Consider the following 17,214-nt stretch of genomic DNA (forward strand, 5'->3'; position numbering starts at 1 on the left):
GAGCACTTGCCAAAAACATTATTAACTGACATTTATAAAGTACTTATGTGGTGCTAGGTACTATTTTAAGTGTTTCACATGTATTAACCCTTTTAATCCTTACGACAATCTTGTTTATCCTGCTAATTTTATGAATAGCCTCATATAGCTGTTTTTCAAACTCTAAAAGTAGTTTAAAGGGAGGTAAATACAAAGAAATGGAATAAAAACAATTTTTTAAAAAAAAAACGCAAAACTTAGAAAAAAAATCTCTTTTTATTCCCCCCAAAACTTACTACTTGCCAGCTGATGTTATATGTTTTAGCACTAAAAGGACTCACTCCAATCTAACTGAATTAATTTAGTTGCGAATTATTTGGGTGATAGCTTTAAAAACTGTTCCTGGTTAAATCTCTCTATAATGGATTTCCATAGTAGTTTGTAAGATGGTAGCTGTTACAATAATAATTAATTCATTATTTAAGTATGGCTAGTTTAAGAAAAACTCAGATGTGTTAGAGGATATTTATATTACAAAAGAATTTGTGCTTAACAGAAAAAAATGACAGAATTCCTTAAAACAGGCAATTCTTCAGTGCTTTATATAATTGAATTTACAATATTTAGTTGCATGCAACTTTTAGAAAATTTATCTAGTATGTATACAAAGGTATCTAGATACTGTCCTTTTTCTTCATATCTCTCTGCCAGCTTCTAACCACCTAGGTCTCCCTCTAACCAGGAATATTGGTATTCTTTGTACAGTGAAGGTAAATGCAAGTAGAAAAGAAGCTCAGATCAACTGATTTTCAAAGTTGGTTCCTGAGGCTCGCATTACTAGAAACATAACCAAAATGGACATATTATTTTCTTTTATTTTTTTGCCCCCCCAAAGCCCCAGTAGATAGCTGCATGTCATAGCTGCACACTCCTCTAGTTGCTGATGTGAGATGCGGCCCCAGCATGGCTGGAGATGTGGTGTGTCGGTTCGCGCCCGGGACCTGAACCCGGGCTGCCAGCAGCGGAGCGCATGCACCCAACCACCAAGCCACGGGGCCGGCCCAAAATGGACATATTCTTGAAACAATTAGGGCTGTGTTTCTCAATCTGTTTTACACTATGACATGTAATGAATATGAAATTTGTATGGCATGCCAGAGTAAACAGGGAGCTCCTAGAAAATGGAGGTACCAAGGACTCCAGCTGCCCTGGACCATGCCTGACCGCCAGGAGGACTGAGGGAATCAGTTATCTCTTCACACCTAAAATCCACCTGTGAAACAACAGCGTGCTGGACACCACCAGTGGTTAGGTACTAAATCAGAATAAGGACAAGAAGCCTATACTTTCAAGAGCTTTGAATGATCTTTCTTGTAGATCAGAGATTCTTAACTAGAACTGAATTTCCTACTCTTTAAGAATGAACAGGATATGCTTCTATTTATATGAAATGTCCGGAATAATCAAATCCATATAGACAGAAAGTCAATTAGTGGTTTTCATGAGATGGGGGAAAGGAGGAAGTGGGACTAACTACCAATAGCTATGAGATTTCTTTTTGGGGTGACAAAAATGTTCTGAAATTAGATAGTGGTGATGGATGTATAACACAATGAATAAAATAAAAACCACTGAAGTGTACACTTCAAAATGGGGACTTTTATGTTACACAAAGTATATATCAATAAAAAAATGCTATAAAAAACAGTGAATAGGAATAATGTGTGTGTGTGTGTATGTGTGTGTATATATATATATGACTGTGAACACTGCTCCCTTCTCTGTAATGACGAGTGTTATATAATTGCTGATTAATGCATTTTTAAAAATACTTAGTATTTTTAGACAACCTAACATTTGGGAGAAGATATTTGCAAACCATACATCTGATAAGGGGTTAATCTCCAAAATATATAAAGAACTCATGCATCTCAACAACAAAAAAACTAACTACCCAATTAAAAAATGGGCAAAAGACCTGAACAGACATTTCTCCAAAGAAGATATACAGATGGCCAACAGACACATGAAAAGATGTTCAAAATCATTAACTATCAGGGAAATGCAAATCAAAACTACAATGAGATATCACCTCACGCCCAGCAGAATGGCTATAATTAACAAGACAGGAAACAACATGTGTTTGAGAGGATGTGGAGAGAAGGGAACTCTCATACACTGCTGGTGGGAGTGCAAACTGGTGCAGCCACTATGGAAAACAGTATGGAGATTCCTCAAAAAATCAAGGATAGAACTACCATATGATCCAGCTATTCCACTGCTGGGTATTTATCCAAAGAACTTGAAAACACCAGTGTGTAAAGATACATGCACCCCTGTGTTCATTGCAGTGTTATTCACAATAGCCAAGACTTGGAAGCAACCTAAGTGCCCATCAGGGATGAATGGATAAAGAAGATGTGGTATATATACACAATGGAATACTACTCAGCCATAAGAAACGATGAAATCCAGCCATCTGTGACAACATGGATGGACACTGAGGGTATTATGCAAAGTGAAATAAGTCAGAGGGAGAAGGTCAAATACCACGATTTCCTTCATTAAGTAGTAGATAATAACAACAATAAACAAACACATGGAGACAGAGATCGGATTGGTGGTTACCAGATGGGAAGGGGGGAGGGAGGAGGGTGAAAGGGATAATTCGGCACATGTGTGTGGTGATGGGTTGTAATTAGTATTTGGGTGGTGAACATGATGTAATCTATGCAGAAATAGAAGTATAATGATGTACACCTGAAATTTATACAATGTTATAAACCAATGTTACTGCAATAAACAAAAAATTATAAAAAAAAATAAAAAATAAAATAGTATTTTTAGTAAAAAAAATTATTTAAGGAATTAGCACAATTTCCACATTCTGTTGATCACCTATGATTTGAATAATCTGTTTCAGGTCTTCCTACATCACTCTGAATAAACAAGAATTATTTTTATCCTTGTACTGTACACTTGAGTAATAGATACGTTATATCATTAACTCATTGTGAATTAAAAATTCATCAGTTATATTAAGTGGAAAATTGGACAGAATAATTTTAAATGACATTATTCATTGTTTAGAACATAATTCTTCTAGGGAAAAGAATTATAGAAAGAAATACTAAATTTGATTAGAAACAGGATTAACAAATATACTGAAAAAATAATAGAATACAAAGCAAGGGTATAGTGAAATCTGTAGTCTTTTCCTCTCACTTTGAAAATGTAAGTTTCTTTGAAAAAACAATCCAAATTTATTAAAATGAGTATGTAGCTTCTCTGAATAAAATTCAGTAACTTTCATAGAGAAATTGACACACCACCATATCAGAAATGATTTCATGCTGGACCTTAAAAGTTACTTCATAAGTGTTTTGAAAAAATATTATTGCTTCATCAGTTTTCATTTTTGCTACATTAACTGGAATGGGTGAACTAATGCCAAACATGAGAATAGTGAGAAACCTATGCAGTTGCTAAGTGTAAAGGACACATGCTAAACGCAATGCAGGGTCTATACTTTCTCTTGAAGGGGTTAAATATGCTGAGGTTCTGAAGGGTGTTTTACACGTGAAAGGACTCAGCACTACTTATTTATTTGTGACAGTTTTATGTCAGAGGATACAGAAAGAGTTTGGCAGTGAAGGATGAGTCATATAGGCTTTTCACTTGATGAAAGGTCATAAGTTTACTACTAAGTAAGAAGAAATTTTAGAAGATTTCTGCTACTGAAATTGGACCTACAAGCTTTGGATAAAAAAGATGAGAAATACCAAATAAGTAATTAATACAGCGTTCTTCCTGGACTCTCATGTTAGCTGATGAGCAATCTTTAGAATCTGTGTGTATATTCCAACAAAAAAAGCTGGAGTGTTTATAGGCTTCCTCTTGTAACCCCTGATGATTGAGTAATTTAGAATGCTATTTATTCATGGGAAACTTGTAAAGACTGTGACTTTCATGTGGAAAAAAGAATGGTCAAAAGGAAACACCCAGTGATGCTGATTTTAGTTTTTATTAAGACATTTTAAAAGTTTAAGTAAACATTAGATGTTTAATGTTTGTTAATAGGAGAAAGCAGGGTGTGTGTGTGTGTTATGTAACACTCATGCATCTTGGAATGACTTGTACTTGAAGTTTGCATTTACATTCAAACACTCTAGGTGTGTGGCTATTACTCAGCACCTACACCACCCATGAGGAATTGTATTTTGATCACACGTTAGCTATTTCAAAGAAAACAAATTCTTTAGCAAGAGTTGCGCCAACTTTTTCAACTCCTGTATAGTTATTAATTAGCAGTGAAATTTCAACCTGAGGTTTGGAATCAGATGATTCATATGATGTAATTCTAAGTACTTATAGGTTAGAACTTTTTTAGGTTTTATCAAAACCGAGCCATGGCCATGGAAGCATGTAGCACATGTGAGAATCATTAGCCATGTGCTGTAAAATAGGAAAACGTTGAGAAATGCAGTTCCAGAGCAACAGAAAACAAGTCAACTCTCTCACTCTTTCAATCAAAAGTTTTTCAAATATTTGAACTTGGTCATTATAGTTTCCTTAAATCATCTCTTTTCTTTTTTTTTTTTATTTATTTTTTCCCCCAAAGCCCCAGTAGATAGTTGTATGTCATAGTTGCACATCCTTCTAGTTGCTGTATGTGGGACACGGCCTCAGCATGGCCAGAGAAGCGGTGCGTCGGTGCGCACCCGGGATCCAAACCCGGGCCACCAGCAGCGGAGTGTGCGCGCTTAACCGCTAAGCCATGGGGCTGGCCCAAAATCATCTCTTTTCTAAGTCAAACAGTTCCTATGCCCTCAATCACTGCTCATTTGATGTGGTTTCTAGAAACTTGAATGACTCTGGTCCTCTACTCTGCTAACGCTCTGAATCATCAACACCCCTTGTAAAGCGCAGCACCTAGAAGTAAAATACTGCTCAGAACAGGAGCTGACCAACACACAAGACAGAGCTGGCATTTCTCCCTTCACACAAAGCAACTGCTCCCAACTTTCATGCATCAAAGGGGGGAGGGGCTTTTTATTATTGCTCACTCAACCCATATAGCCCATATTTTGAAAGATTTTCCTACTAAACTGTATTTTTAAAGAAACTATTTTCCCCAAGATCTAAATAATGTTAATACACTAGAATCCATGTATTTCCAAGGAAAACAAAGACCCTTATTAGCCCCACTGCAAGTAAACATATAATTACTATCAGGTTTTTGAAAATGTTAAATATTTTATAGATCTCTCCTGTCCCACATCAATTATTTTCATCAAACAGACCTAGAGGCCCAAGAATTTCAGGCTGGTAATCACTCATGTGACATATACAGTATTTCTGTGAACAAAGTTAAAAGATTGCTGTTTTATTTAAGAAACAGCTTTATTTGAGCATAATTGATATATAATAAATGGCACATACTTAAAAAGCGTAATTTGATGGGGTTTTTTAACATATGTATACAAGCGTAAAACCATCAGCAGAATCAAGATAACAAACACTTCCATTCCTCCAAAAATTTCCTTGTGCCCCTTTTAATCCATCCCTCCCTGCACCTCCAATCATAGGCAACTACTGATCTGCTTTCTCTCACTATAGATTGTTTGTATTTTCTAGAATTTTAAATAAATGGTATCACACAGTACGTATTCTCTTTTAGTCTGGCTTCTTCACTCAGCATATTGACTGGTAGATTCATCCATGTAGTTACAGGGCTGTTCTTCTTTATTACTGAGTAGTATTCCATTGTACTGATACACCACATTTGTTTATCCATTTGCCTATTGATGGACATCTGGGTTATTCCCATATTTTGCTATTATGATAAATAAAGCTGTTAAAATATTCATGTACAAATATTTTTGTGGACATATGCTTTGATTTCTCTTGGGTGAATCCCTAGGAATGAAATGGCTGGGTCGAATGATAGGTGTATGTTTAACTTTTTAAGAAACTGCCACATTGTTTTCTAAAATGGTTGTACCATTTAGAACTCTGAAAGTTCTATGAGAGTTCCAGTGGCTCCACATCCTTGACAGTATTTGGTATAGTCAGTCTTTTAAATTTTAGCAATTCAAGTGGGTGTGTAGTTGTATCTTACTTGGTTTTAATTTGCATTTCCTGGATGACTAAGATGTTGAGCATCTTTTTGTGTGCACACCAGCCATTCTTATATTTTCTTTTGTGAAATGTCTGTTCAAATCTTTTCCCTTTTTTTTTTTAAAAAAAGCAGTTTGTCTTATTATTGTGTTAAAAGAGTTCGTTCTACATTTTGGATTGAAGTCTTGCCAGATACGTGTTTTGTAAAGAATTTCTACCAAACTGTGGCATGCCTTTTCATTTTCATAAGTGTTTTTTTTTTTAAAGAGAAAAAGGTTTTAATTTTGATGAAGTCCAAATTAACAATTTTTTCCTTTAACTCTTTGTGCTTTTTGCATCCTAGTTAAGAAATTTTTGCCTAACCCAAGATCACTAAGATGTTTTCTTATGCTTTCTTCTAGAAATTCCAATGTTTTAGTTCTTACTTCTAGGTGTATGATCAACTTTTAGTTAAACTTTGTATATGGTGTGAGGTAAGGGTTGTAGTTCTTCTTTTTTTGTGGGGGAGGGAATCTAATTGTGCATATGGACATTTAATTGTTCTAGCACTATTTGTTCTAAAGATTATCCTTTCCTAACTGACTTCCCTTGCTAGCTTTGTCAAAAATCAATTGGTAATATATGTGCGGATCTAGTTCTAGTCTTTCTTATTCTCTTCCATTCATTTATACCAATACCACAACATCTTGATTAATGAGTCTTGGAATCAGGAAATGTAAGCTCTCTAGCTTTGTTCTTTCTCAAAATTGTTTTGGCTATTTTAGATCCTTTGAAGTTCCATATACATTTTAGAATTAGCTTATCAATAATTACAAAAAAGTATACCAAAATTTTGATTGGGATAGCACTGAATCCATACATCAATTTGAATCCACGGCTATAGTATTTCTCTCCATTGATTTCTCTCTTTAATTGCTCTCAGCAATGTTTTATTGTTTTTAGTGTACAAGTATTACACATCTTTGTTCAAATTTATCCTCGAGGTTTTGTGGGGGGGGATGCTTTTGTATACGGTATTTTAAATTTTTCTATTTCTGATTGTTCCTTGTTACTTTAGAGAAATAGAATTGAATTTGTATACTGATCTTGTATCCTGTAACCTTGCTAAATTTACTTTTTAGTTCTAGTAGACTTTGGAGATTCCTTATGATTTTCTATGTAAACAATTATGTCATCTGTGAAAAAAGTATATCTTCAAGTTAATATTATGTATAAGAAGCTTAAAACAGTATTCTTCAACTTCTCCACTCTCAGCCTTTATGCTACTACTGTCGTACATTGTACTTGTACACATGTTATAAAACCCAGAATATACTATTATTTAAACTTTAAACAATTATCTTTTTTTTTTTTTTTGGAGGAAGATCAGCCCTGAGCTAACATCCATGCCAATCCTCCACTTTTTGCTGAGGAAGACCGGCTCTGAGCTAACATCTATTGCCAATCCTCCTCCTTCTTTTCCCCCAAAGCCCCAGTAGACAGTTGTATGTCATAGGTGCACATCCTTCTAGTTGCTGTATGTGGGACGCGGCCTCACCATGGCCAGAGAAGCGGTGTGTCGGTGCACGCCCGGGCTGCCACTAGCAGAGCGCACGCGCTTAACTGCCAAGCCATGGGGCCGGCCCCTAAACAATTATCTTTCAAAGAGATTTAAAGAAATAAAGCAAGTATTTTATATATACTAATACATTTGCTGTTTCCTGTGTTGTTCATTCCTTTGTGTAGCTCCAAATTTCTATATAGTGTCATTTTCCTCCTGCCCGAGGACTTCTTTTTAATATTTTTTGCAAAGCCAACTCTGATGGTGATGAATTCCCTCAGCTTTTAGATGTCTGGAAATGTCCATTATTGAACATTTTTTCTTTTTTGCTGGGAATAGAAATTTGTGTTGATAGTTTTTTTTCTTCTTCTTTCATTAAGAACATCACCCCACTGTCTTCTGACTTGAATTGTTTTTGTTGAGAAACTTTGCTGTGGTTTTCTTCATGTTTCTTGTGCTTGGGGTTCATTCAGCTTCTTGAACCTATAGGTTTATGTATTTTTTTAATTTCTAAAACTTTGGGCCATTATTTCCTCAAATATCTTTTCTCCCCTTCATCCTCCTTCCTGTCCTTTTGGAACTCAAATTACAAATATGTTAGGCCACTTGAAGTTGACCCACTGATCCTTTGTTCATTTTTTTCCCCTCTTCTGTTTCAATCTGCATAGTTTCTATTGCTATGTCTTTAGGTTCACTAATATTTCCTTTTGCAGCATCTAACATGGGGTTAATCCCATCGACTGTATTTTTCATCTCGGACTTTGTACTTTTCACTTCTGGAATTTGAATTTGGATTTATTTTTTATGTCTTCCATGCTCATGCTTTCTTTCACCTTCTTGAATATCTGAAGTATATTTATAAGAGTTGTTTTACCACACTTGTCTATTAATTCTATTATCTGTTCCATTTCTGCATCCATAACTAATGACTGAGTTTCCTCCTCATTATGGGTCAAGATTTTCCTGCTTATTTACATGCCTGATCAATTTTTGATTGGCTGTCAGAAATTGTGAATTTTATGTTTTGGGTACTGGATTCTTTTGTATTCTAATATTTTTGGGCTTTGTGTGGGATGCAGTTAAGTTACTTGGAATCATTTAGATTCTTTTGAGCCTTGCCTTTAAGCTTGGTTAGGCAGTCCCAGAACAGCCTTTAGTCTAGGGCTAATCTGGCCCCCATACTGAGACAATACCCTTCTGAGGATTCAACTTGATGTCTCATATGTTAGGAAGTCTTTCCTCTTTGGAGGGTGAAAACACAAACTCTTTTGGTCCTGGGTGAACTCTAGGGATTGTTCTGCCTGATTCATTGTCCTTAATAGTTTCCTCATATGCATGCTCTGATCAACACTCAGCTAAAGACTCAAGAGGAACCTTCTACAGATTTCTGAAACTCTCTCTAATGAGTAGCTCTCTCCTCTCTGATACTCTGTCCACAAATTCTAGCCATCTCAGTACCTCCCAAGTCCAAACTGTCCCCTCAATTCAAGAAGATTACTAGAGTGTTTAGGTTCTCTCTCCCTGAACTGCAGTTGTAAACTCTCTCCCAGAAATAAAGCTTGAACAACCGTAGGGCTCACCTTCTTTGTTTCTGTTCTCTCAGGGATCACTGTCCTGTGCTATTTGTGTCAAATGTCTGAAAACCATTGCTTCATATATTTTACTCAGGTTTTTAGTTGTTTAAGATAAAAAGCTATATCCAGTCTGTGTTACTCCATCATGGCTGGAAGTGGGAGTTTTGTTACTGCTTTTTAAACACACTCAGGGCCAGAGTCTGCAGCCACACAGGTTGTGCACTGTACAACTCCAGAATACAATGTGAACACACCCTGCTCCTATCCCCAATCTAGATTTGAGTAAAATGGCAGCCCTAATCATACTGACTATTTATATTGAGCTTGTGGTCAATAAACTTCTTATCTGGATAAGAATAATAACTCAAATGCATATAATTCCTAATTTATAAATGTTATAGTCTTTTTGTTTGGCATATGAACAAGACTTCTCATCAAATAGATATAATAAATGGTTATTTGGTTCCCACAACAGACCCACAACATAATTGTAAGTGTAATGCCTATAGTAATCGATTAAAAACACCTAAGTAACATTTATAACATGGTTCTTGTGGGAAGACACAAGTGGAATTCTAACTAGAGATTCTAAGAACATACTTCTCTCATTTGTTAGTTTAGGGTGCACACACACTCACATGGAAGAAGGTAGGAGAACAAGGGTTAAGATTATAAAAATTCAGATGGGGGACGAGAAAGACCCTAACTTGTAAACTATATATTAACACAGGGACAGACCTCTTTTTACCCATCTAAAGGTTATATTACAGAAGGATGTTTTTAGTTAATATAGAGATTGACCTATGATGATAGCAAAACAAAATGTACTTACTCATCCAACTCTTCTTCTTCAGTTTTAGAACTATCAGCATAGAGGTACTTGCTCATGTCCACAGGCCTTATATTTTTTCTTTTTGTAGACTGGGGAGGAGAATCCTTTATAGTTACAAAGGTTTCTGGCTCATCGAATGGGTTCAAATACTGTGGTGTCTGTACCTCTTTAAAGAGATTATAGCTGTTATTATAAAAAGATTCTTCTGGTTTTTTAGGTGAAGCCGTTTCAGTAATTGGTTCTACAACACAATAGCAAAAGATGAATTAAATCCAATAATGTTATCTGATACTTTCTTATATTTTTAGTGTTTTCAAAAATAATCTTAAGTTAATAAACTCTATGGGGCTGAAAGAGTGCAAAGCAATAATATGTTTTAGAGGGGCTAAGATCAGAAGATGTGATATCTAAGATCTTTGTCTACTTTTCCAGGAATGATGCTCCCCCAAATGGCATCTTTGTAATGCTCTTGGAGTCTCTTAACAATATTAGCATTATGGTATTTTAATCTTGGAAATTTTAACCTTCTTAGAGGTATAATATTCTATTATTGCTTATTTTATTTCACCATGCTAGCTTACCATCCCAAACTGATAGTTAATAAATTTCTGCTTTTAAAAGAACATGCGATGGACTAAATCTTGAAATGGTCTTTGGTAGTTACATAAGCAGAGACCACTTAGGGATCTGAAAATTCATTCTTGACTGTATCAAAAATACATCTACAAAATAAGGAAAAAAATACACCCATATATCACTTAATTTGTTTTCACCAAACCTGCTCTTCAAAGAGCAGGTTTCTGTATGCTAAAAGACCTTAAATCTTTAGAGCTTATAATGACGTTTGATTTTTTCCAATATAATTTGAATCTAATCAATACTCTGTTTAACAATGCAAAGAAATATCATAAGAATTCTTAGGTCGAAAGTAGTACATTAAAATCATTCTGATAAGCTGATAGACATGTTACACCAAATTCTTCTAAATTTTATTATTTTAAATTTCAATGTGAAAACAAAGTTACTCTTAAAAATAAAACCCTGACAAAAAGCACTACAATAGTACCATGTCCTCCAACAATACTTAACAAAATTCTTAGTACTAGCCTTTTTTTTCTTCTATGTTTATTAATATTTTAAAACATAACTAGAATTTATAATAAAACTTCCAAAATTTGATTAGGGATTTTGCTGATAAAAATAAATATTTTCCCAAAATGGAGAAAAGTTTCAGAAAGCTAATAATCACAGTATAGTTTAAAAGTAATTTTAATTATGCCATGCAACTCTGACAATATTCTAGGAGAAGAAAGCAGAAAATTGATTATTAAAATTCTAAAGAAAAATAATTGTTTCATAAGTGACATTTCACACAATTGAATCTGATCAATTTAATCTGATCATCTTTCTGCTCCACGCTATTCACATGCACAACTTACTACTGACTGTAATTCTCATCAGAGACGTGGAGTGGGAGGTAGAGGGGCTCATCAGACTCTCTGAAGGTGAGGGCAGAAGAGCTGTATAGAGTGAGAAGCTACTCCCATCACCTCAATATCAGTATGTCCCACAACATACTTACTTGGTAGGCCAAACTAATGAGATTTTACTGCATGCCAGCTAGGTAAAATACTGTTTTCTTTAACATTAGAGCTTTACTATCTATTTGACCAAACTAGCAGAGAATTAAAAAATAAGCCCCACATAAATGTGTACATAAGGCTTTCTTTTTTCTTTAAAAACAATTCAGTGGAAGCTATCCAAAATTGCTGATCAACTGCAAGTGGTATTGAACACAATAATATTATCATTACAAACAAAAATTACTTAAAGAGTCTTTTAAAATAATCTGTTCCTGCCTTACAGTTCAAGAGAACTAGACTATATAAAGACTTTAAAGTACAGAAGAAAACTTGTTACCTTCTGTGTCAGGATCTCCAAATGGATTTAATTCTGCTACATCAGGATCACCAAACGGATTTAAATTCACAGTGGCCAAGTCCTTTTCTGCTTCATCCAAAAAGCTAAGTTTGTTGATAAGCTCTGAAAATAAACATATATGTTAGTTCACTATGGCTATAGTTAAACATACTTATTGATCATTCTGAAATATTTCAAACTGTAAAACGTCACACTAATAATACCTGCAAATAATAAGATACAGCATTTTACCAAGGACAGAATGTCATTCAAGTATTTTGTAGCATACCAACATTTTCAAACAACAAATACATATTTTAAACCAACAAATGCATATTAATTCAAAAATTATATCAGATACAGAACTAGAGAAACTTTCATCTAAATCTAATTTGATCCAATAAAAAAGTGCTGACATAGAGTTTTACGAAAAAAAATCCTTCACTCCTAAATATGAATAATTCAAAAGGGTTTAATATAAGCAAATATTTTAAAAACAATGTAGTTACAATATATGAGCTAACTGAAGAAATACTGTCATGTTATATGACCAATTATTATAAGATGTTTTAAAATCACTGCCTATCAAGGATCCTGATATAAGGTTTTGCTAAAGATGATAAGTTCTGTTATGTTGTTGTCTGTTGGTGCACTACAAATTACCAAAGAAAACATTCATGGAAAAGCACAAAGACACAACTGACAGCTAAGTACAGACAGAAGTCAAGAGGTAGCAGGTCACAGTAAACACAGGCAATCAGAAGCAGAAAGAAAGAAAGAAAGCTCTTAGACCTTCAGAGGAACTGGCTGATTTAGCTGAAGGCATATTTGCTTGCTTTATGCAGTCATCTTGATCTTCATCTAAGCTGCTCAGAGCATTCAATTGGTTTACAATTTCTGTAAACAGAAGCCAGTCGAGACAAATGTAAGGTAAGGTCATTTAATTAAAGAGTTGTAGAAGCATGCTGTTACTCAAAAAGACAAAGAGAGGGGATGTTTGGTTAATCAAGAGAATACATTCAGAGGATGTTATTTTGATGAACTATAACAAATGTATTTAACTGAAAGTTATGCTTTACTCATATTTTAAAATAGAAAACATTTTATTGTGAAAACATATTAGCAACATAACAACTATGTTAATAAACACAAAACAAAGATAATAAACCAAGAGGTTGACGTGGCTTTCAGCAACCACATTTTGCATTTGTAAAATAGTGCTTTAAATGCATGTTATTAAAAATAGAATAAAAAAATTCTCTGATACCATAGAATATATGTACTATTTGTTTTATAATATTCAAAATTTAAACTAAAGGTTTTAAGAATATATCTATATGAATCATGAATATAATAAGCATTTGTTCATGTTCTAGAATTTTAAAAATAAGCACAATATAAAAAAAAGCAGGCAATAGCTACTATTTTCTACTCCTGTTTTCTAAGGAATTAGTTCTTTTAAGGGAGCTCTTGAGTATTTTTGCTTTAGGAAATATAATTTAGCCAATAAGAGAACAAAAAAGATAAGGATAGAAAGAAAAATCTTAAAATAAGAATTCATTTTGTGCACAAATAGAATTCTTTTACATGAGTCATATATATTTTGCACAACTCTGAATATATGAAATTCTGATTCACTGGGTGAAAATTAGCTTGGAAAAAGATAATAAGAGCCTACTAGAGTATTCTAGCTAATCCTTGCTGTTTCCAAAGTTAAAACCCAGGAACAGCTTAGGTATTAGGACAAACCAAACAGATCCAGATCATAAGTGGGAAAGAAAGAAAATGGTTAGAAATAGAAAATAGTTGTAAATTTGGCATTAAAAATGCTGTTCTTTAACACTGTAAATCTAAGTACACATTCTAAATTTTATTTGAACCAAATCATAGAATACACAGTTGTAATAAGGTTGCTTTCGTCTTTTCATTTGTTGTTGAACAAATATTTATTTATCACTCTGTGCCAAGTACTATGCTTGGGACACAAGGATGAAAAAAACAGACATGGTACTGTCCTCATGAAATTAACTTTCTATAAAGATAGAAATTAATATTGAAACAGACAATAAATGACCACTAGAATATTAGGCGGTCAGAAATGTGTGTTATTTTATAGATCTTTGAGCTAAATACATATGGAAAGTTGATAAACTCATTCATTTCCCTTGTCCAAATGAAAAAATGTATTTTGCATAAGTAAAATTGCTTGAGATAGTCAAAGGAAATCATAGAAAACAAGGAGTAAACACAATTAATACCAACTCAACTCTTCATCTGAATTTGAATAAGAGCTGAATAGTCAGCCTTTATAAAGTGTCTTCTTTCATTTTATATTGCCAATAGTTTTAAACCCTACTCTGACTCAAATTAAAGTAGCAAATTTCTCAGTAGGTAGATTCATTCATAAGTTAGATCCTTTACCTCCCTCTACTACCCATTGCAACTTCATAATTTTTAAGGAAATATAATGGAGTGGAGGATCAGTGTTAAGTGATTACCAGCATATGATTGATTTTTTTTCCATTCATTACTAGTTGTGTATTTTTAAAAATGAGCAAAAGGTTCATTCTTAACTTTGAAAATATGAAAAAAGAAATATTAATAACAGAAGGTAACATTAAGCAGTGGGAAGGGCTTTGCATTTGTTATCAGAGTTAATTTTTTTTTTTTTTGAGGAAGATCAGCCCTGAGCTAACATCCATGCTAATCCTCCTCTTTTTGCTGAGGAAGACCAGCTCTGAGCTAACATCTATTGCCAATCCTCCTCCTTTTTTTTTTTCCCAAAGCCCCAGTAGATAGTTGTATGTCATAGTTGCACATCCTTCTAGTTGCTGTATGTGGGACGTGGCCTCAGCATGGCCGAAGAAGTGGTGCGTCGGTGTGGCCCGGGATCCCAACCTGGGCCACCAGTAGCAGAGCGCGTGCACTCAACCGCTAAGCCACAGGGCCGGCCCAATCAGAGTTAATTCTATTAATATTCATAAATATTCTGAGATATTATTACTAATATCCACATTTTATCATGTATATTAGTATCATTTATTTGCACTATATTCCCAGATATGTAATTACTAGGTTAAAACATGTTAAAATAATGCTCAAAGATTTGTAGTTTTCTTTATACATTTTATTTTATATTCTTATATATAATCTCAATGAAAGTAACCTCAATGAACGCACAAACCATTTATTTAAACATCTTATATAATGAACACTGTAGGGAATACTGAAGAAATATTAGACTTGGTCCTTACCTTCAACACATTAATATTGCCCCATAGAGTTGTAGGTACTATGTGTGCATTTATTTAAATACTATCGAGATGACTCTATTACATGACTAAATTATTTACATTTTAGTTTTTCAGAATATTTAGAATATTTCCTCCCCCTCATGACACTTTTGGTGATATCTAAAACCACTGATGACCATTTCCTCATTAATTAACCCAAAATAATTTCTTCTTTCCATTCTCTTCACTGATAAATTCTTTCCTATCCTAGTTTTCCCTATTTATCCATAGCTTAAATGAATGCTTACTTAACTCCTAGAACTTCCGCTTCTAGAACTTTCATTCATATTAACAAAGTTAAAAGGTAATTTTGATTATCTATACCAATACTCCCTTTATTTGGTATGCAAATAAATGTTAATCTAAATCATGAAAAGAAGCAACCTCCAAAGAAATACCATTTATCTATTTAATAAACATGTATCAAGTAACTATTAAATGCCTGTGATAGTACTTGCCCTTATGGTTTTATATTTTTGTGGGACAGAAAGACAGGTAAAGCAACAGACAGTGTATGATAAATGTTATGATTGAGATATGCAACGCAGACTATGTGAAACTGGAAGAGAGGCTTATAGCTCAGTTTGAGGTCAAGAAGGCCTCCTGGACTTTTCAAATTTAAGCTAAAATCAGACAAACAGACATCATTATTATAACTAAAATAAAAGAGCAAATGGAGGGCATTCCAGAAGGATGAAAAGGAGGAAAATGAGAACATGACATATTGGAGGAACTGCAAGTTGTTTGGGGTTTAAGACGCCAGGGATGAGGAAAGGAATGAGATGAGGCTGGCAAATGTCCTATCATGAAGCTTACTGGAACCAAACTAAAGAATGTGAACTTTATTCTGAGAGCTGTGGGACTCCACTGAGAGATCAAATGTAAATTTTAGAAACATCATTCTAGGAGCAACATGGTGGCAGTTTGAAGGAAACAGGATAGGAAGCAAAAAGATGAGCAGTTCAGTATCACCACTCCATGAGAGGAGGCACTCAATAAATATTTGCTAATTAAAGAAGAAATTAAGAAGAGATGGTTAATTTGACATGGGGGATGGGGAAAGGAATCTAGGATAAATGCCAGGTTTCTGTCCTAGGTGACTATGTGGATAGTAGTTCTAGCACTGCGATGGGGGCCTATTCAGTCTGGTCATAGCAAGCTATAGGTGTGAAACTTCTCATGGAAATAATTCAATTGGCAGTTCCCTATGTGGGTGTGGAGCCTAAAATACATAATTTTGTTAAGTATTTCTCCTTTGAAAAAAGTACTTTTCTGTTTCTTCCAAATTTCCTACAGTCAATGTGTTTTATATTTATAATCAGAAAAAAAATTTTTAATTTAAAAGATTTACAACAAAAATTTATTTCCAGAATTTTTTTTAAATGGGAAGCTTTCCCAGTAATATACCACACTGATTTAAAAAACTCCCTGGTCCAATATATTTATATAAAACTTATTACTTATGAAAGCCTTGTTTCACCAAAAATATATATGTTTGGAAAATGCTAGTAATGCTATGCAATAGCACAAACAAATTTCTACCCTAGCGCTACTCAAAATTGAGGAATAAACCCACAGTATAGTACTTTGAGTCATAGTAACAGTGTGTCAATCTGGACTTGCTTCACACTGGTGAGAATAAGAAGGAAAACTAAATCAGGGGCAGGCAATCAAAGCAAAGGGTCAAGTAATTTGAGACTACTCTACTGTTAGGAAGGTAAAAGAAGACAGAAATTGATCACCAGAGATTATCACACTGAACAAAAAAAGGGGGTTGGGGCAGTGGCATGAAGAGTAGGTGGTTTTTTCCTTTTAAGAAAGTCTGCAGTTGAGTTAAAAGAAAAAAAAATAATAAACTGCCTAGAGCTAGAACATACCTGCAAATCGTGCAGCATGCTCATTCTTCTCTCCCAAGTATAACAAGGCTCAGTACAGGTATATCTCATTTTAAGATAG

General features: G+C 34.2%; 1 protein-coding gene across 5 annotated transcripts in view; it reads right to left on the minus strand.

Moving 5' to 3' along the window:
- EHBP1 (EH domain binding protein 1) overlaps positions 1-17,214 on the minus strand; it is a 345,468-nt gene that overhangs the window by 183,850 nt on the left and 144,404 nt on the right. For all 5 annotated transcript variants that reach the window (XM_087436678.1, XM_087436679.1, XM_014791477.2 and 2 more), the window contains exons 8-9: positions 11,966-12,088; positions 10,046-10,286 (exon numbers count right to left, since the gene is read on the minus strand). In XM_087436678.1, the coding sequence (XP_087292804.1) occupies positions 10,046-10,286; positions 11,966-12,088 (364 nt within the window). The remainder of the gene's footprint in view (positions 1-10,045; positions 10,287-11,965; positions 12,089-17,214) is intronic.

The sequence above is a fragment of the Ceratotherium simum genome, chromosome 11, assembly GCF_057802395.1.
Source record: "Ceratotherium simum simum isolate JZ-2026a chromosome 11, ASM5780239v1, whole genome shotgun sequence".
NCBI lineage: Eukaryota > Metazoa > Chordata > Mammalia > Perissodactyla > Rhinocerotidae > Ceratotherium > Ceratotherium simum.